Genomic DNA, 22,500 nt, shown 5'->3' on the forward strand with positions numbered 1-22,500 from the left:
CGAATTTCGTTTTGTACAAATTGTACCTTAATTTTAATAAATGTTTCATCAACCAATTGCATGTATTTAATAATATAGCAGACAATATAATAACCGTGACATGGAGGAGCCGGCGCGCCGCGTTCACTTGCATTGCATTGTGAACTAGAGCGCATCTCATCGTAAATGAATGAAACTATGCCTGCCTCATGCATTAGCATTAAATATCTTTGCTACATCCTTTCTAGACGGGTGCGGCTTTGAGAAATCTTGGAGATCTCCCTAATAAACGGAGGTCTGAAATATCTGCCCCTTTACCGATCAGAGCGCGCGCTGACACGGAGTTAACCCGCTATCTCCAAGAAGAACCAATTGACTCTACGGCTAATCCACTAGCATGGTGGGGAGACACACGCTATCCGCTCTTAGCAAAATTGGCACGTAAATAGGCCTACATGTGTACTTGTGCTACAAGCACAGCATCAGAGCGAGTGTTTAGCACTGCGGGTAACATAGCCACCCCTGTCAGATCGTCACTAAAACCGAGTAAAGTGAACATGTTGGTGTTCCTGTCACGGAACTTTGAAGTCGAAAAAGATTAGGAATTTAAAATGTCATTGCACTTTTTTTGTTTCCTGTATTTAGTTAGTTTAATTAAGGTACTATCACAACAATCGTTGTTCGACTTTTTTTTTCTTTGATAAAGGTATGTAGATTTTATCATTTGTAATTTAGGCCTACTCATTCATTTTTATGCAGCTCTTATATAATTTAAGCAGCCTACGTTTTTAAAAGGATTTGTTTAGTGTGTGTGATTTATTTAAAACAAAGCATGTTCATTGCTTTTTTTTTTTTTTAAGGATTTAAAAAAAAACCCGACGGTTATGTTACGAACCGTCACATTTGACTCACATCATAACCGTCATCACCAATTCTGAAACCGGCACACCTCTAAGTTTGAGCATAGACCCGCCCTGAGTGAGCTGGACACAGGCCCCGCCCACGACTGTTGATTGACACTGCAGTTTGAGCATAGACCCGCCCTGGGTGAGCTGGACACAGGCCCCGCCCACAACTGTTGATTGACACTGCAGTTTGAGCATAGACCCGCCCTTAGTGAGCTGGACACAGGCCCTGCCCACAACTGTTGATTGACACTGCAGTTTGAGCATAGACCCGCCCTGAGTGAGCTGGACACAGGCCCCGCCCAAGACTGTTGATTGACACTGCAGTTTGAGCATAGACCCGCCCTGAGTGAGCTGGACACAGGCCCCGCCCACGACTGTTGATTGACACTGCAGTTTGAGCATAGACCCGCCCTGAGTGAGCTGGACACAGGCCCCGCCCACAACTGTTGATTGACACTGCAGTTTGAGCATAGACCCGCCCTGGGTGAGCTGGACACAGGCCCCGCCCACAACTGTTGATTGACACTGCAGTTTGAGCATAGACCCGCCCTTAGTGAGCTGGACACAGGCCCCGCCCAAGACTGTTGATTGACACTGCAGTTTGAGCATAGACCCGCCCTGAGTGAGCTGGACACAGGCCCCGCCCAAGACTGTTGATTGACACTGCAGTTTGAGTATAGACCCGCCCTGAGTGAGTTGGACACAGGCCACGCCCACGACTGTTGATTGACACTGCAGTTTGAGCATAGACCCGCCCTGAGTGAGCTGGACACAGGCCCTGCCCACGACTGTTGATTGACACTGCAGTTTGAGCATAGACCCGCCCTGAGTGAGCTGGACACAGGCCCCGCCCACGACTGTTGATTGACACTGCAGTTTGAGCATAGACCCGCCCTGAGTGAGCTGGACACAGGCCCCGCCCACGACTGTTGATTGACACTGCAGTTTGAGCATAGACCCGCCCTGAGTGAGCTGGACACAGGCCCCGCCCACGACTGTTGATTGACACTGCAGTTTGAGTATAGACCCGCCCTGAGTGAGTTGGACACAGGCCCCGCCCACGACTGTTGATTGACACTGCAGTTTGAGCATAGACCCGCCCCGAGTGAGCTGGACACAGGCCCCGCCCACGACTGTTGATTGACACTGCAGTTTGAGTATAGACCATAGACTGTAAAAAAATATGGACGTAGTGTCCGTGACGTCACCCATAGGTTTCTGAAGAGCATTTTTGAAGCCTAAAGTGGGCGGAGCCGGCTGTCGCCATCTTGGCCTCGCGTCACCGCTCGTCACTCCCGGATAACAGAATATGGGCAAAGAGGCGGAGCTGAGGAGCCTGGCTATCTGAAACCACGCCCACCTAGCGCGACGTTATGGAGTTAGCTCCATGGTTAGCGCAGGCTTGGGAGCTAATGCTATATGCTACTCACAGTACCAAGTCTGCGACTGCACACGGGCTCGCGCTAAAGTGACACTGACAGTTGATGATTAAAATCAGAATGCCAATTAAAAAGGTCCTGTTTTTGCCCTTCGAAATATTATAATAGTTAAAAGACAGCTATAAGTGAGACTGTGTATCGTGATTCTGTGCAGCTATTCTTCTAGTTGAAAATGTATTATGCAGTAACTTTACAATATTACTCCGAGAGTGTGTGTGAGTGTGACCGTGATTATGTGCATACATGTCAGTCACTCTTTTTTTACAGTCTCTGGTCCGTCAGCGCGGCATCGCTCGTCAAGTTCGTAGAGAGCTTTATTATTCAGTCCATTTTAAATTCTGATTTTGGCCGCATCTCAATTCTCAAATGGGTCAAAACATAGATATATTACCTATGAAGTTCAAGTAAATGCGCTAGAAATCCGCGCTCATTCAAGGATGTGCATTTATTGCATGGACGGAGAGACACAGACACCTGCAGGATTTCATCTGACGGAACATAAACATGTTATAATCTGTCCCAGAGCAACGGCACCGCAGAACGAGTGTAGCCTTTATTTCTATAGACGTTTTTAAATCTGAAAACTCCACAAAAGCAACGAAATTGTCAGACATCCATCAGTGCATGTTCACAGAAATACAGCGCTGGTTGTTCTCTCGAACGACACTCGACGACAACGGCGGAATCCAAAGCCGTGGGCGAGGTAATGGGTGTATTAAATTATATGAAATAATCCCGAAAAAAAGAACAAACACGGCAGAGATAGCAAGTTCAGCGGCTGGAATTTGCTGAGGTGAAGTGACGGCTAACCGGCTAGCATTTACATCATTGGGAATCCACCTGTCACTCAAAAGTGGACACACCCTTAATTTTGCAGAACTTTAAATATTAATCAACTAAACGGGTGAGTTCTAAAAAAATTCACCCCTCTCACAGTTGTTATGAAGGGCAAAATTAGCTGTATCTATAAAGCCACAGAGAGAACCAGGCTGTAAACATGTTTTTTTCTGCTGTAAAGTTGGACATTTTAACATGCGGGAGATACAGATTTGACTCCCTTCTGCAGCCAGCCTCAAGCGGCCAGTCGACGAATTGCCATTAAATTCACTTCCGTGTTGGTTTCAAGAGAGAGACAGGGAGGTTGCCGCTTGGTATAGACCCACCCTGAGTGAGTTGGACAAAGGCCCCGCCCACGACTGTTGATTGACACTGCAGTTTGAGCATAGACCCGCCCTGAGTGAGCTGGACACAGGCCCCGCCCACGACTGTTGATTGACACTGCAGTTTGAGCATAGACCCGCCCTGAGTGAGCTGGACACAGGCCCCGCCCACGACTGTTGATTGACACTGCAGTTTGAGGATAGACCCGCCCTGAGTGAGCTGGACACAGGCCCCGCCCACGACTGTTGATTGACAATGCAGTTTGAGCATAGACCCGCCCTGAGTGAGCTGGACACAGGCCCCGCCCACGACTGTTGATTGACACTGCAGTTTGAGCATAGACCCGCCCTGAGTGAGCTGGACACAGGCCCCGCCCACGACTGTTGATTGACACTGCAGTTTGAGCATAGACCCGCCCCGAGTGAGCTGGACACAGGCCCCGCCCACGACTGTTGATTGACACTGCAGTTTGAGCATAGACCCGCCCGAGTGAGCTGGACACAGGCCCCGCCCACGACTGTTGATTGACACTGCAGTTTGAGCATAGACCCGCCCCGAGTGAGCTGGACACAGGCCCCGCCCACGACTGTTGATTGACACTGCAGTTTGAGCATAGACCCGCCCCAAATGAGCTGGACACAGGCCCCGCCCACGACTGTTGATTGACACTGCAGTTTGAGCATAGACCCGCCCCGAGTGAGCTGGACACAGGCCCCGCCCACGACTGTTGATTGACACTGCAGTTTGAGCATAGACCCGCCCCGAGTGAGCTGGACACAGGCCCCGCCCACGACTGTTGATTGACACTGCAGTTTGAGCATAGACCCGCCCCGAGTGAGCTGGACACAGGCCCCGCCCACGACTGTTGATTGACACTGCAGTTTGAGCATAGACCCGCCCTGAGTGAGCTGGACACAGGCCCCGCCCACGACTGTTGATTGACACTGCAGTTTGAGCATAGACCCGCCCCGAGTGAGCTGGACACAGGCCCCGCCCACGACTGTTGATTGACACTGCAGTTTGAGCATAGACCCGCCCCGAGTGAGCTGGACACAGGCCCCGCCCACGACTGTTGATTGACACTGCAGTTTGAGCATAGACCCGCCCCGAGTGAGCTGGACACAGGCCCCGCCCACGACTGTTGATTGACACTGCAGTTTGAGCATAGACCCGCCCCGAGTGAGCTGGACACAGGCCCCGCCCACGACTGTTGATTGACACTGCAGTTTGAGCATAGACCCGCCCTGAGTGAGCTGGACACAGGCCCCGCCCACGACTGTTGATTGACACTGCAGTTTGAGCATAGACCCGCCCCGAGTGAGCTGGACACAGGCCCCAGATTTTTGTCGTTGTTCTCTGTATTGACAGCACAATGTTAAAATTGACCGGAGTTCTCCTTTAAGATCAGTTCTCCTGTGAAACACACTCCTGTGACCGCATTACATTATTGTTACACAAACACACACCTGTGACCGCATTACATTAGTGTTACACAAACACACACATCTGACTGCATTACATTAATGTTACACAAACACACTCCTGTGACCGCATTACATTATTGTTACACAAACACACACCTGTGACCGCATTACATTAGTGTTACACAAACACACACATCTGACTGCATTACATTAATGTTACACAAACACACACCTGTGAGCGCATTACATTAGTGTTACACAAACACACACCTGTGACCGCATTACATTAGTGTTACTCAAACACACTCCTGTGACCGCATTACATTATTGTTACACAAACACACTCCTGTGACCGCATTACATTATTGTTACACAAACACACACCTGTGACCGCATTACATTAGTGTTACACAAACACACACATCTGACTGCATTACATTAATGTTACACAAACACACACCTGTGAGCGCATTACATTAGTGTTACACAAACACACACCTGTGACCGCATTACATTAGTGTTACTCAAACACACACCTGTGACCGCATTACATTATTGTTACACAAACACACACCTGTGACCGCATTACATTAGTGTTACACAAACACACACATCTGACTGCATTACATTAGTGTTACACAAACACACACATCTGACTGCATTACATTAATGTTACACAAACACACTCCTGTGACCGCATTACATTATTGTTACACAAACACACACCTGTGACCGCATTACATTAGTGTTACACAAACACACACATCTGACTGCATTACATTAATGTTACACAAACACACACCTGTGAGCGCATTACATTAGTGTTACACAAACACACACCTGTGACCGCATTACATTAGTGTTACACAAACACACTCCTGTGACCGCATTACATTAGTGTTACACAAACACACTCCTGTGACTGCATTACATTAGTGTTACACAAACACACACCTGTGAGCGCATTACATTAGTGTTACACAAACACACACCTGTGACCGCATTACATTAGTGTTACACAAACACACACCTGTGACCGCATTACATTAGTGTTACACAAAAACACACCTGTGACCGCATTACATTAGTGTTACACAAACACACACCTGTGACCGCATTACATTAGTGTTACACAAACACACACATCTGACTGCATTACATTAATGTTACACAAACACACACCTGTGAGCGCATTACATTAGTGTTACACAAACACACACCTGTGACCGCATTACATTAGTGTTACACAAACACACACATCTGACTGCATTACATTAATGTTACACAAACACACACCTGTGAGCGCATTACATTAGTGTTACACAAACACACACCTGTGACCGCATTACATTAGTGTTACACAAACACACACCTGTGACCGCATTACATTAGTGTTACACAAACACACACCTGTGACCGCATTACATTAGTGTTACACAAACACACACATCTGACTGCATTACAATAATGTTACACAAACACACACCTGTGAGCGCATTACATTAGTGTTACACAAACACACACCTGTGACCGCATTACATTAGTGTTACACAAACACACTCCTGTGACCGCATTACATTAGTGTTACACAAACACACTCCTGTGACTGCATTACATTAGTGTTACACAAACACACACCTGTGAGCGCATTACATTAGTGTTACACAAACACACACCTGTGACCGCATTACATTAGTGTTACACAAACACACACCTGTGACCGCATTACATTAGTGTTACACAAACACACACCTGTGACCGTATTACAGTAGTGTTACACAAACACACACCTGTGACCGCATTACATTAGTGTTACACAAACACACTCCTGTGACCGCATTACATTAGTGTTACACAAACACACTCCTGTGACCGCATTACATTAGTGTTACACAAACACACACCTGTGACCGTATTACATTAGTGTTACACAAACATACTCCTGTGACCGTATTACATTAGTGTTACACAAACACACACCTGTGACCGTATTACATTAGTGTTACACAAACACACACCTGTGACCGCATTACATTAGTGTTACACAAACACACTCCTGTGACCGCATTACATTAGTGTTACACAAACACACTCCTGTGACCGCATTACATTAGTGTTACACAAACACACACCTGTGACCGCATTACATTAGTGTTACACAAACACACTCCTGTGAGCGCATTACATTAGTGTTACACAAACACACACCTGTGAGCGCATTACATTAGTGTTACACAAACACACTCCTGTGACCGCATTACATTAGTGTTACACAAACACACTCCTGTGACCGCATTACATTAGTGTTACAGAAACACACACCTGTGACCGCATTACATTAGTGTTACACAAACACACACCTGTGACCGCATTACATTAGTGTTACACAAACACACTCCTGTGACCGCATTACATTAGTGTTACACAAACACACTCCTGTGACCGCATTACATTAGTGTTACACAAACACACTCCTGTGACCGCATTACATTAGTGTTACACAAACACACACCTGTGACCGCATTACATTAGTGTTACACAAACACACTCCTGTGACCGCATTACATTAGTGTTACACAAACACACACCTGTGACTGCATTACATTAGTGTTACACAAACACACTCCTGTGACCGCATTACATTAGTGTTACACAAACACACACCTGTGACCGCATTACATTAGTGTTACACAAACACACTCCTGTGACCGCATTACATTAGTCTTACACAAACACACTCCTGTGAGCGCATTACATTAGTGTTACACAAACACACTCCTGTGACCGTATTACAGTAGTGTTACACAAACACACACCTGTGACTGCATTACATTAGTGTTACACAAACACACCTGTGACCGTATTACAGTAGTGTTACACAAACACACACCTGTGACCGCATGACATTAGTGTTACACAAACACACTCCTGTGACCGCATTACATTAGTGTTACACAAACACACTCCTGTGACCGCATTACATTAGTGTTACACAAACACACTCCTGTGACCGCATTACATTAGTGTTACACAAACACACACCTGTGACCGTATTACATTAGTGTTACACAAACATACTCCTGTGACCGTATTACATTAGTGTTACACAAACACACCTGTGACCATATTACATTAGTGTTACACAAACACACACCTGTGACCGCATTACATTAGTGTTACACAAACACACTCCTGTGACCGCATTACATTAGTGTTACACAAACACACACACACACACCTGTGACCGCATTACATTAGTGTTACACAAACACACTCCTGTGACCGCATTACATTAGTGTTACTCAAACACACACCTGTGACCGCATTACATTAGTGTTACACAAACACACTCCTGTGACCGCATTACATTAGTGTTACACAAACACACCTGTGACCATATTACATTAGTGTTACACAAACACACACCTGTGACCGCATTACATTAGTGTTACACAAACACACTCCTGTGACCGCATTACATTAGTGTTACACAAACACACACACACACCTGTGACCGCATTACATTAGTGTTACACAAACACACTCCTGTGACCGCATTACATTAGTGTTACACAAACACACACCTGTGACCGCATTACATTAGTGTTACACAAACACACTCCTGTGACCGCATTACATTAGTGTTACACAAACACACACATCTGACCGCATTACATTAGTGTTACACAAACACACACCTGTGACCGCATTACATCAGTGTTACACAAACACACTCCTGTGACCGCATTACATTAGTGTTACTCAAACACACACCTGTGACCGAATTACATTAGTGTTACACAAACACACTCCTGTGACCGCATTACATTAGTGTTACACAAACACACACACACACACACACACACACACACACGTTTGACCGCATTACATTAGTGTTACTCAAACACACACCTGTGACCGAATTACATTAGTGTTACACAAACAAACTCCTGTGACCGCATTACATTAGTGTTACACAAACACACACACACACACACACACACACACACACGTTTGACCGCATTACATTAGTGTTACACAAACACACTCCTGTGACCGCATTACATTAGTGTTACACAAACACACACCTGTGACCGCATTACATCAGTGTTACACAAACACACACCTGTGACCGCATTACATTAGTGTTACACAAACACACTCCTGTGACCGCATTACATTAGTGTTACTGCACAACTGCCGTTGTGATTCTTTGTTGCTGCATGTGTTGCTTAGCAACCTCTTTTGTACTACATTGCTTGGCGGAGGAATAAATGTGTTATAACGTTTATGAATAAAATAAATATTAAAATGAATATTTTTATGGAGTAACCGTTTTATAAAAGCAATAATCCCCTTGAAGCCGTGTTTTACAGTGGATGTAGAGCAGCTGAGAGGGTTTTCCTCCGCGCCGTGCCTAACAACGCCCTCAGCTGTTCTACATCCGCTGTAAATCACGGCTTCACGGATTATTGCTTTAACGGACTGTCCCATAATTGTTGTTTTATATGTTCACAATAGCATTAAAAACGCGTATTTTCCAGGCTGGACCAGCCAATGTTTATGTGCAGTTATTAGTGTGTGTCGCAGAACTGTTTCTGTATGTAAACACTCACGATCCGGTGTCACTCTCGGAGTGAGTCGGCTCACAGGTTTCTGCCAAAATAAAAGCCTGAGGATTGACCTCTACCAAGTGAAGTAATTCGGACATAAGAATTGTAATTTTACTACTCTACTGTAAAGTTAAATAATCAATACTTCCAGTTTCAGAGCAGCCACACAAAGCGTACAGTAATGCCTTACGACCCCCAATGAGCAATCCAATGGGAACAATGGGAAGTGAAAAACACAGATGTCTAAAGGAATATTTGGGGTTGAATACTTTAGCTGTGCGGTATCTGTGGTCTGCTGTTTACAGATGGATGGCAGGACTTTCCTCTCCTTTTCTCTCTCTCTCCGTGTTATGAACTGTGCTGTTGTGAGAATATGTGCATTATTTATGAGTTTGTCTTCCATAAACTTCCCAAAACAGCCTCCCGACCCCTGGCTCATGTCCTCGTGTAACTTACACACAAGCTCACACATGCATTATCCACTCAGAGCCTGTGGAGAAGAGAGGAAGGAGAAGTCGCCTCCAAATATATGCTTTGCATATCTCCCATGACCAGTGTGTGTGTATATGTGTGTGTATATGTGAGGAAGTATGAGCTCGAGGGATCCATCAATACATCTCAACTGTAGTGTCTCGGAGTGTGAGTGTAGAAACACTTCCAGATGTGATCCAGATAAGCACAGGCGGGAGGAGAGTTATCGAAGTGATTTAAAATCAAGGAATCTGTTAAATACAGACCTCGTCCTCCATCGTCTGTTCAGTCAGACTCACACACACATCCTGCGGCCGCTGAAGAAAAGCCGTTCTGCTCTAGGCCACTGCCACGAGTGCTTTTAAAACGGCTTTTCACAAAGACAAGCAACAGGTTTGAGGCCTAAACCAGTTTTCTGAGCGCTGGGCTGACTGGATATACCGTTGCCGTCATACGTTTACAAACACCTTGCAGAATCTTGTAGATGTTAATCATTTTAACAAAATATGAGGGATCATGACATTTTTTAGAATAAGCTTTTTCACACAACAGATGTTTATATATAGTCCACAAGACACAATAATATAAAAATCACCCTGTTCAAAAGTTTGCAAAAATTAGCATAGATGCCATTCTTCATACAATGTAAAGAGTACATTAGATATTGAATGAATTTAGAAGTAGAAAATTACTAGTCATCCCATTTCTTTATATCAGCTATGCATTCCGTTAGTTTTTGTGAATTGGTAAGTTTCATCAGCATAACAGTGAAAGCTAATGCTATGTTTCCTAATGATATCTCCTAATGGTAGCATGTACAGAGTGAACAGCAGCGGTCCTAGTACTGATCCTTGTGGTACGCCATACTGAACTTGTGATCGATAAGACATCTCTTCATTTACTGCTACAAACTGATAACGGTCAGATAAGTGTGATTTAAACCATGCTAGTGCAATTCCACTAATGCCAACATCAGTCTATTCAAAAGAATGTAATAATAAAAAAATCACCCTGTTCAAAAGTTTGCACACCCTTGAGTTGTTATAGTGTGTGTGGTTGCTTAGATGATCCACGACTGTCTTCATGTTCTGTGGTGGTTGATCATGAGTCATGATTAAACTGCCCAATGTTCTTCGGGAGAATCCTCCAGAATCCTCGCGTTTTTATTTACATTTATTTTTTTATTATTATTCATAAAATTAAATTAAAATAAAAAATAATTAAAACTAAATTAGTTAATTAAAACTAAATCCATGAAATGATGATGGGGACCCCTGAAAGGCTCTAAGACACCTGACGGAAGCATTTACGGTTCTGAATAGAGCCTTGTCTTCTAAGAGTGCGCCGTCATTGATGAGCCATTCGTCCATCACTGCCTACAGCTCTGCTGGACCGAGAACAACTCCTCCTCAACATATAACCCGTGATATATCCTGATCTTTAAATGATTTCTGAATGATTTCAATCCACAATCTGACGTGATGAAGCCTGGAATTAAACCACACCATGTTCGTTCATTGGTCAGAAGGGAACAGGGATTGAGCCTGGTTTCTCCCAAGTCCCCCCCCCCCATTCTGTCTTCTGATGGAGTTTGGGTTCTTCTTGTTAGTTGGGGATCTGCCTGCGCCGACACTATTGGATGAGAACTGAACTGAGCTGGACAATGGCATCAGTGTTTTCTCCAGAGCTGCTATATAGAGGATTCCACTTCGTTTCATAGTTGATGTCATTTTTGATTTTGTTTAACTTGAAGTACTAAAATAATTAAATCTGTGAAAGAAAAAAATCTAAATCTAATTCAAAAAATTAACTATAATAGTATATCAGTGATGCTAACACTGGCCGCACGGCCTCTCGTGGATTATTTGTTTAGTTCAGAGTTTAACTATCAGTGGGATTTTATTTTTTTACTGTACATAGTTTGGTATTTTCACTGTTCATCTCTCCTTGTGGTGTTCTTGATAAACTGCAGATGTGTTATTCAGATGCATAACTTTTTCAACCACACAACCCATGTGACTTGTCTAAACTTATATAGTCTGTTCTGTTGATGTATTGTGGTGCCACACATCAAATTCCATATGATAAAAATAACTTTGAGAAAATATGTTTTGTTTTGTTTTCCCACTGATGTCTGGAAGCTCTGCTGTGAAGGGTGTGATCTCAAACACACACTCACTCACTCAGATAACTAATGAATGAGAGGTGTGTGTGTGTGTGTGTGTGGAAAACAGAGTAGTTAATCTCCCTACAAAGGAAAATAGTTTATAGTTCAAGCATGAATGTGGTCGACAGCTTGGGTTCAGGACACAGGAGTGTGTGAGTGTGTACAGGTTTGGCTGTACTTGTCAAATGTCCTCACTTATATAGTTTCTGTGTGTTCTGCACATGTTTCTGTGGTTGGGTTGGGTTGGGTTAGGCCATAGAAAATATAACTAAACTGATATACAATCTGTGGAACTTTATGCAATGTCCTCATTAATATAGTGAAAGTCAAGTTGTGGTTGTGTTCAAGGGCAGGTCCACCATCTTATCTGGATACGGCCCGGATACAACTGTGACTGTGGTAACCTCGGAATAAGGATGAGATAGACAGACTAAAATAAGTTTAGATGCCATTCTTCAAACAATGTAATAATGTAACGGATATTTCTTGTGTATGCCGGGTGTTTTTGATCTAAATATTTAACTGACAGAGTGTGTCTACTTCCCAGGCATTGTTAGGGAGACTGTTCCAGAGTTTAGGTGCTAAATAGGAAAAGGATCTAGGCTAACCGGGCTAATATGGTCATACTTCCTGGTTCTGGTAAGAACTCGAGCTGCTGCGTTTTGAACTAGCTGTAGTTTGTTTGTTAAGCGTGCAGGGCAACCACCCAGTAGAGCATTACAATAATCTAGCCTTGAGCTCATGAACGCTCAAACTAACTGTTCCGCATGTGTCATTGAAATCAAGTCGTTATTTATTTATATTTTTTAGATGGAAAAATGCGATTTTACAAATACCCGAAATGTGGCTTTCAAATAAAAAATGGCTATAACGCACCCAGGTTCCTAACTGACGACAAAGGCATAACAGAGCAGCCATCAAGTGTTATTCAGCCATTAGTGTAGGCAGGGCCGTAGCTAGAGGATTCGGGGCCCCCTGATAAAATATTGATGTGGGCCCCCACCACCCCCACCAACATCATATACTACTAGATGAGCATGGAGGCCCACATATAACAGAAGATGGAGATGTTGTTGTTAAACCTTTATTTGAAAAGTTAAATGTTTATATAAAAAATACAACTAATTAAAACTAACAAAAAGCAAGAAATTGTAAAATAATAATAAAAACCAATTCTAAACAAGTAACAGCAAGATAATGTTTATTTTCCCATCAGTCTGTTATACATTTAGAAATTGACAAGAATGCAGTCGAATTAAAAAAAGAAAATCATTTATTGTCTTATTTTTTAATGAAGATAATGAACTGGTAATATTATTAAATAAAGCTAATAAATGTATTCGTCCAAGTGCAGTGTGTTGTATTCGTGTTTTCTTGATGTAATAAATACATCATCAGCCGGCAGGGCAGGTGCATAATGCAATGCGTCATGACTCATGTCAATTTTATAACTCTATTTACAATAGTGTAAAAAGACAGAGATTTTGACCACGTAATCATTCGGTCGATTGTGGTGCGCACCGATAATGAAAAGTGACAGTACCGGCAGGTGGACGGTAGTTTTCTTATTCCCACCGAATTAACAATACAAGTCTTTAAGAACGTCTTGATCGACTGGGATACAACACCTCTCCTGGCCTCCCTCTCCTTCTGTTCATGGCGTTTCTGGTACCCTGGTTTATGTTTTCTTTTCCCTGACATTTTGTCAGTCAGTCAGTCAGTCTCCTGCTCTTCAACAAGTTCATCGTTAACTTCAGCCAGCTGCCGCCTCAACTCTGATTGGTTCTGTTCCCGAGCTGTGGTGGGACTTACAATAGGTCCGTCTGATGTTTGTCACTGACTGAATAATTAATAAATACTTAAGATTGGACTAAACCATTTTTAAGGAGGTAAGAGCAGCAGATATTTCGAAAAAAACATTTAACCAAATTGCATATTTTTGTGGTGTTCATTTAAATTTCAGGCATACAACCAATATAAATATTAGAATTATTTGGCATATATAGTATAACTACTGGATTTTGTGGGGCCCCCTGGGTAGCGTGGGCCCCTATAATCGTCACCACCTTTCACCACACTAGCGACGGCCCTGATTCTAGGTTATTACTTGTGGAGGTTTTTGGTGCAATAATTAAAATCTCTTTTTTTTCTGAATTAGTTATTAGTAATTTTTTATCTTTAAATTTTTAGCTATGCATTCTGTTACTTTTGTGAATTGGTATATTTCATCAGCGTAACAGTAAAACTAATGCCATGCTTCCTAATGATATCTCCTAAGGGTAGCATGTAGAAGGTGAAAAGCAGCGGTCCTAGTACTGAGCCTTGTGGTACTCCATACTGAACTCGTGATCGATAAGACATCTCTTCATTTACTGCTACAAACTGATAAATATGATTTGAACAATGACAATGCAATTCCACTAATGCCAACATCATGTTCTGGTCGATGCTGTCAAATTCAGAACTGAGATCCAGTAACACTTATAGAGAGATCAAATTAATGGATTTGTTCCTCAGGGGGTTTAAAGCACGACATCTGATGTGATACTGTAGTAGATGGTTGCATGATTATAATTGTTTTACTGATAGTATCAATCTAGCAAGTAAAGAAATTCATAGTCATTACTGCTGTGCAAATGGCCAAACTTGTTGAAGCTTTGATTCTCATTAGTTTAGCCACTGTATCAAATAAATACTTAGGGTTGTGTTTGTTTTCTTCTAAGAGAGTCGAAAAGTAAGCAGATCTAGCAGTTTTTAATTTATTTCTGTATGCAGTAACACTGTCTTTCCATGTTGTGAAATCACATGATTTATCACTTACACCAGATAGTGTTACATTAAGCACCAACACTTTAAAATAATTATATTTGAAACAAGACTTCTCAGTAATTCTGAAGATATTACTATAAATTACAGCAACACCTCCTCCTTTTCCTGTCAGACGAGGCTCATGTTTATAACCGTAATCTTGTGGGGTTGACTCATTTAAAGCAATGTAATCATCTGGGTTTATCCAGGTTTCTGTCAAACACAGCACATCTAGGTTATGATCTGTAATCATATCATTTACACTAAGTGCTCCTGAAGAAAAGGATTGAATATCCAGTAACCCAAGCTTTATAATTTTGTATTATATCTTTTTTTAATTGTTGCACATCAATTAAATAATTACCCTTAAATGGGTATACTTTTGATCAATTTAATGGAGTATTGCTGCATAAAGATAATTATTTCTTCCAAATCAAATCAAATAAAAACCTGAGTGAGCCCCACCCCATGATCTCGGGTGTGAGTGTGTAAGATTGAATGTAATAGCAGAACTTCAGAACTCAGAACAGTATTAATGGAAACACTCTGCTTCTGTTGGACTGTGGCTGACGAACACATCAGCTCGGTTCCACCATTACAGCAACACTTCATCTGATACTTTCACACAGTTTTTGATTGTTTCCTTTTCATTGTTTCTCCATTCTTAATCATTTCAGTGCGCTGTCCCACAAGCCCTGCGCTTTTAACCCGCCGTGTCAAGTTGAAATAGTTTGGTTCATGAAGAACGTGCAAGAACGCGTCCAGAGTGGGTGATGTGGTTTTTCATGCATCTCTGGTCTCTCTGAAGAGAGAAGACACATGTAGTTTGAGACAGCATGCTGGAGAGAGGTGGAAATACCAGCGAGGATCAGACAGCGCGAGGACAGACCAGCGCGGGGCTAAAATAGCGCCCAGACTCCAGTCTCAGCACAAAACACATGTTTTTCTGTGTGTTGGTGGTTTGAGTTCTGCTCGCTGATGGCAGCTGAGTTTCTGCAGCAATCTCATTCTCTCTCCACCAGAAAACACTTACACAGACACACTTTGGAAATGCCTAATTCTCCAGTTGTGAGCCACTTATGTTAATATAAAGCTCCTAACATACTGTACACCAACCCTCATCACACGAAGCCCTGGAGCTCAACGATACTGACAAGATCAGTCCAATACTGGGTTATTCACCCAAACATTTACTGTCCAGATCTATAAGGCTTTTCATCCTCTAATATATGTCTAATGAAATCTGAGAGATTTCTGCACCTCCACTGAAGGTCTACTCACCCAAAACTTTCATAAAGAGATGGTAAAACAAACCTATATGAACACATTTATTTTAGACTTTTAATTTTCCCCATATAAACATTAATCATCACTCAACAAATATCTCAAACAGGCGTATGACTGTCAGAACAAACCTCAACTTGTTTGAGCGTCTGTCTATCATTTTTGATGTGCGCTATGTCTGTGTGTTGATCTATGTCTATATGTGAATAAAGGCCTAAAAAGACAGAAATCTCTCAGGTTTCACTATAAATATCTTTATAGTTATATATATCTTTAAAATATCTAAATATATATTTTTTTAAAGTAATGGGTTTGGAACAACACGAGGGAGATTTTTGGGCAAACTATCCCTTTAAAGGAACACGCCGACTTTTTGTGACTTTAGCTTATTCCCCGTATCTCCAGAGTTAGATAAGTCCACACACACACTTCTCATCTCCGTGCGTGCCGTAACTCTGTCTTACAGTTAGATAAGTCCACACACACCCTTCTCATCTCCGTGCGTGCCGTAACTCTGTCTTACAGTTAGATAAGTCCACTCTGAGCGAACTCTCGTCTCCTCACCGCGGGCGTCTCAGGCGCTGCAAACAGATCCCGCCGCAGAAGTAGCAGTGCTTCGCCTTCTGAGAATATAGTTCCCAGTGTGTATACGGTTAGAAGATGGCTGTGCTCATGTGACCTTGATATTTGTACATGCTGTGACTATACACATCACAACATGTATAGAGGAAAATGTTGGCGTTATTTTGTCACTTATTGGGAGCAGTATGCTAGCTGGAGCCATTTACCTCCAGTCTTTGTGCTAAGCTAGGCTAGCGGTGGGTGCGTCAGACAGAGTTACGGCACGCACGGAGATGAGAAGGGGTGTGTGTGTGTGGACTTATATAACTCTGGGGGATACAGGGAATAAGATAAAGTCCCAAAAAGTCGCCGTGTTCCTTTAACACAAAGAACAACACCAACTCTTTCGTCTTTTGATACTTCCCTATAAGTGATGTACATTGTTTTAGCATCATTTTCTTTATGTGCAGATCAGCAAATTATTTATTACATCAGTAAATGTTGAATCTGACAGACTGACCCAACCTACAGTACATACAGTTTGTGTGCGTGCGTGCGTGTGTATGTGCATGTGTGTGTGTGTGTGTGTGTGCTTTATATATAAAACTCCTTTACAGTGCTCAGATTCTTTGGATCTTATTTATTTATGTGAGCGTTCAGCTCTGTGTGTGTATGAGTGTGTGTGCGAGTGTGTGTGTGTGCTTTGTATATAAAACTCCTTTCCAGCACTCAGATTCTTTGGATCTTATTTATCTGTGCAAGCGCTCAGCTGTGTGTGTGTGTGTGTGTGTGTGTGTGTGTGTGTGTGTGTGTGTGTGTGTGTGTGTGTGTGTGTGTGTGTGTGTGTGTGTGTGTGTGTGTGTGTGTGTGTGTGTGTGTGTTACGGAGAGACAGAGGCCGACCGCTGTAATTGCGTGTCTCAGATGTGGCTCAGCTGTACGTGGGCCGAGTGCAGACTGTGTGAGCAGTTCCAGACAGCAGACATACCAGTGTGTGTGTGTGTGTGTGTGTGTGTGTGTGTGTGTGTGTGTGTGTGAGGAGGATGTTTTGTGTAGGGCGTGGACAAGTGGAGAGAAAATATCCCTGAATCTGACCACGAGAATCCCACCCATATGATCCTGCACACCACACCCTGGAGACTCTGATAACCGCTCTACTGTTACATCACCGCCGTCACTGCCGTCTCCAGGGCTCAGGACATCAACCTGACACTTCACTGTAGTCAGAAACAAATCCGTGTTTTTAATGAAATAGTTTATTGAACCTTTAGGCAAAATATTAAAAAAATTAAAAATAAAATGCATAAATGTTTTTTGTTCAGTATCATATTTGATGCATCAGACTTTTATGGATCATATGGTATGATGTAGTGAGAATATGGAGTAAAAAGAGCTTAATTTGAAATATACAGATGCTTATGTTTATATGGACAAAAGTAAGATGAAATTCTGATGCTTGTAATGTAAATCAATTTAATCTTTATAACACTATAGCAGATACTTATATTAAATGCATATAAATATCAACATCTGCCAATAACATGTCTTAGTAAGATGATATTTAAATGCGTAGTTTTATGATCTGAGACAGAAGCACTGGAGGAGGTCGAGAGCACAGGGTCATCAGGGTCATATTCATCATTTAGAGGCTTTAGAAATGTGCGTATCACTGTGCGTAACACAGGACAGCAGTCGTTCTGTTCACACACTACATGTGTCGTGTGTTACTGTGCGGTTTAAACTGTACATGTGTCGTGTGTTACTGTGTGGTTTAAACTGTACATGTGTCGTGTGTTACTGTGCGGTTTAAACTGTACATGTGTCGTGTGTTACTGTGCGGTTTAAACTGTACATGTGTCGTGTGTTACTGTGCGGTTTAAACTGTACATGTGTCGTGTGTTACTGTGCGGTTTAAACTGTACATGTGTCGTGTGTTACTGTGTGGTTTAAACTGTACATGTGTTGTGTGTTACTGTGCGGTTTAAACTGTACATGTGTCGTGTGTTACTGTGCGGTTTAAACTGTACATGTGTCGTGTGTTACTGTGTGGTTTAAACTGTACATGTGTCGTGTGTTACTGTGCGGTTTAAACTGTACATGTGTCGTGTGTTACTGTGCGGTTTAAACTGTACATGTGTCGTGTGTTACTGTGCGGTTTAAACTGTACATGTGTCGTGTGTTACTGTGCGGTTTAAACTGTACATGTGTCGTGTGTTACTGTGCGGTTTAAACTGTACATGTGTCGTGTGTTACTGTGTGGTTTAAACTGTACATGTGTCGTGTGTTACTGTGCGGTTTAAACTGTACATGTGTCGTGTGTTACTGTGTGGTTTAAACTGTACATGTGTCGTGTGTTACTGTGCGGTTTAAACTGTACATGTGTCGTGTGTTACTGTGTGGTTTAAACTGTACATGTGTCGTGTGTTACTGTGTGGTTTAAACTGTACATGTGTCGTGTGTTACTGTGCGGTTTAAACTGTACATGTGTCGTGTGTTACTGTGTGGTTTAAACTGTACATGTGTCGTGTGTTACTGTGCGGTTTAAACTGTACATGTGTCGTGTGTTACTGTGTGGTTTAAACTGTACATGTGTCGTGTGTTACTGTGCGGTTTAAACTGTACATGTGTCGTGTGTTACTGTGCGGTTTAAACTGTACATGTGTCGTGTGTTACTGTGTGGTTTAAACTGTACATGTGTCGTGTGTTACTGTGCGGTTTAAACTGTACATGTGTCGTGTGTTACTGTGCGGTTTAAACTGTACATGTGTCGTGTGTTACTGTGCGGTTTAAACTGTACATGTGTCGTGTGTTACTGTGTGGTTTAAACTGTACATGTGTCGTGTGTTACTGTGCGGTTTAAACTGTACATGTGTCGTGTGTTACTGTGCGGTTTAAACTGTACATGTGTCGTGTGTTACTGTGTGGTTTAAACTGTACATGTGTCATGTGTTACTGTGCGGTTTAAACTGTACATGTGTCGTGTGTTACTGTGCGGTTTAAACTGTACATGTGTCGTGTGTTACTGTGCGGTTTAAACTGTACATGTGTCGTGTGTTACTGTGCGGTTTAAAACTGTACATGTGTCGTGTGTTACTGTGCGGTTTAAACTGTACATGTGTCGTGTGTTACTGTGCGGTTTAAACTGTACATGTGTCGTGTGTTACTGTGTGGTTTAAACTGTACATGTGTTGTGTGTTACTGTGCGGTTTAAAACTGTACATGTGTTGTGTGTTACTGTGTGGTTTAAACTGTACATGTGTCGTGTGTTACTGTGCGGTTTAAACTGTACATGTGTCGTGTGTTACTGTGCGGTTAAAACTGTACATGTGTCGTGTGTTACTGTGCGGTTTAAACTGTACATGTGTCGTGTGTTACTGTGCGGTTTAAACTGTACATGTGTCGTGTGTTACTGTGTGGTTTAAACTGTACATGTGTCGTGTGTTACTGTGCGGTTTAAACTGTACATGTGTCGTGTGTTACTGTGCGGTTTAAACTGTACATGTGTCGTGTGTTACTGTGCGGTTTAAACTGTACATGTGTCGTGTGTTACTGTGCGGTTTAAACTGTACATGTGTCGTGTGTTACTGTGCGGTTTAAACTGTACATGTGTCGTGTGTTACGATGTACCGAGGTTACGATAGTAACCGAGTACGTTTTTAACCGGTTGGACAGAGGGCGTGTCCAACATCTGGACAGAGGGCGTGGCCTAAGCTCTAAATGGGCGTGGCCTACGCCTATAAAAGGAGAGAGGAGTCAGCTCTAACGACTGAAGCGACAGCCTGACAGGTGCAGTAGTGCGGCTGGCTACACAATACTCGTCCCCTTACTCTCAGGGAACCGAGGTTACGATAGCAACCGAGTACGTTCCCTTTCGAGAACGGTCACTTCGTATTGTGTAGCTATACGCAGTGGGGACGCAATGTAAAACGCCGCACCAAGCATCTGGCTGTACGACTGGAGCCCAGGGACTCACAGAAACGAGCCAATAATACCCAATAAGTGACATAACCGGACCTGAGTCGAGTTTCATAAAGGGCCAAAGCATGAAATGCATACATAACAGTCCTAGGACAATAGTGCTTGTGGACAGTAACATGTACACTGATGTGACCGGACACCGTGGGGTCTAATCATCACACTGAGAGAACACGAGCCTGAAGGCAAGGAACTTCCAGATTATAAAATCTGACCAATGTGGACGGCGAGGACCAGCCGGGCGCAGCACACATGTCCTGAAGCGGTGCACCACTAGACCAGGCCCACGACGAGTCCTTGCCCCTGTAGAGTGAGCCCTAGCGCCTGTGGGACAAACCTGGCCCACGGAGGTGTATGCCGGAGAGATGGCGTCCACTATCCATCTGGACAGTCTCTGCTTCGTGACCGGCAACCCTTGGGTGTGACGACCGAAGCAAACGAAGAGCTGTTCTGTCTAAGCGACGCGGAAGTGCTGATCGCTGATCACCTGGGCTCTGAACGCAGTCGAGAGCACCTTAGGTACAAGGAAATAAAAATTAGCAAAGAAAGCATATAAGGAGAGAGTTGAGAAACTCTTTCGGGAAGGCAAAGCTAGGGATGCCTGGCGAGGCGTTGAAACACTGGCTGGCCTCTCCATTAACAACTCCGGGACAAGAGACTCTGTCAACATGGCAGACCTTAACCAATTCTACTCCAGGTTTGACCAGTTTGATTATTCACGAGAGGAGGGAGATAATACCTGAGCTCAATCCTATGATCTCTGCCCAAGCACACCTGGAGCTGCGGCCGGAGGAAGAGGAGCTCATGAGGAAGAGGATGAACCCTAACACCCGGACCTGAACAGATCTGCGGCCGGAGGAAGAGGAGCTCATGAGGAAGAGGATGAACCCTAACACCCGGACCTGACCAGATCTGCGGCCGGAGGAAGAGGAGCTCATGAGGAAGAGGATGACCCCTAACACCCGGACCTGACCAGATCTGCGGCCGGAGGAAGAGGAGCTCATGAGGAAGAGGATGAACCCTAACACCCGGACCTGACCAGATCTGTGGCCGGAGGAAGAGGAGCTCATGAGGAAGAGGATGAACCCTAACACCCGGACCTGACCAGATCTGCGGCCGGAGGAAGAGGAGCTCATGAGGAAGAGGATGACCCCTAACACCCGGACCTGACCAGATCTGCAGCCGGAGGAAGAGGAGCTCATGAGGAGGAGGATGAACCCTAACACCCGGACCTGACCAGATCTGTGGCCGGAGGAAGAGGAGCTCATGAGGAAGAGGATGAACCCTAACACCCGGACCTGACCAGATCTGCGGCCGGAGGAAGAGGAGCTCATGAGGAAGAGGATGACCCCTAACACCCGGACCTGACCAGATCTGCGGCCGGAGGAAGAGGAGCTCATGAGGAGGAGGATGAACCCTAACACCCGGACCTGACCAGATCTGCGGCCAGAGGAAGAGGAGCTCATGAGGAAGAGGATGAACCCTAACACCCGGACCTGACCAGATCTGCGGCCGGAGGAAGAGGAGCTCATGAGGAAGAGGATGACCCCTAACACCCGGACCTGACCAGATCTGCGGCCGGAGGAAGAGGAGCTCATGAGGAAGAGGATGACCCCTAACACCCGGACCTGACCAGATCTGCGGCCGGTTGCTGAAGGCCTGTCGCACTAACGTCTACACAAGTGTGTTAAGATGAAATGGTATATGTTCG

General features: G+C 43.7%; 1 protein-coding gene across 5 annotated transcripts in view; it reads left to right on the forward strand.

Moving 5' to 3' along the window:
- Positions 1-22,500, forward strand: part of bbs9 (Bardet-Biedl syndrome 9) — a 165,918-nt gene that overhangs the window by 139,110 nt on the left and 4,308 nt on the right. The window contains exon 23 of one of the 5 annotated variants that reach the window (XM_079627085.1): positions 15,648-15,844. The exons of the other annotated variants lie outside the window; for them this stretch is intronic. Within the exon in view, the coding sequence (XP_079483211.1) occupies positions 15,648-15,700 (53 nt within the window). The 3' untranslated portion in view covers positions 15,701-15,844. Of the gene's footprint in view, positions 1-15,647; positions 15,845-22,500 lie in introns of those variants that run through there. 5 annotated transcript variants of the gene reach the window in all.

The sequence above is a fragment of the Phoxinus phoxinus genome (assembly GCF_949152265.1).
Source record: "Phoxinus phoxinus genome assembly, chromosome: 10".
Lineage (NCBI taxonomy): Eukaryota > Metazoa > Chordata > Actinopteri > Cypriniformes > Leuciscidae > Phoxinus > Phoxinus phoxinus.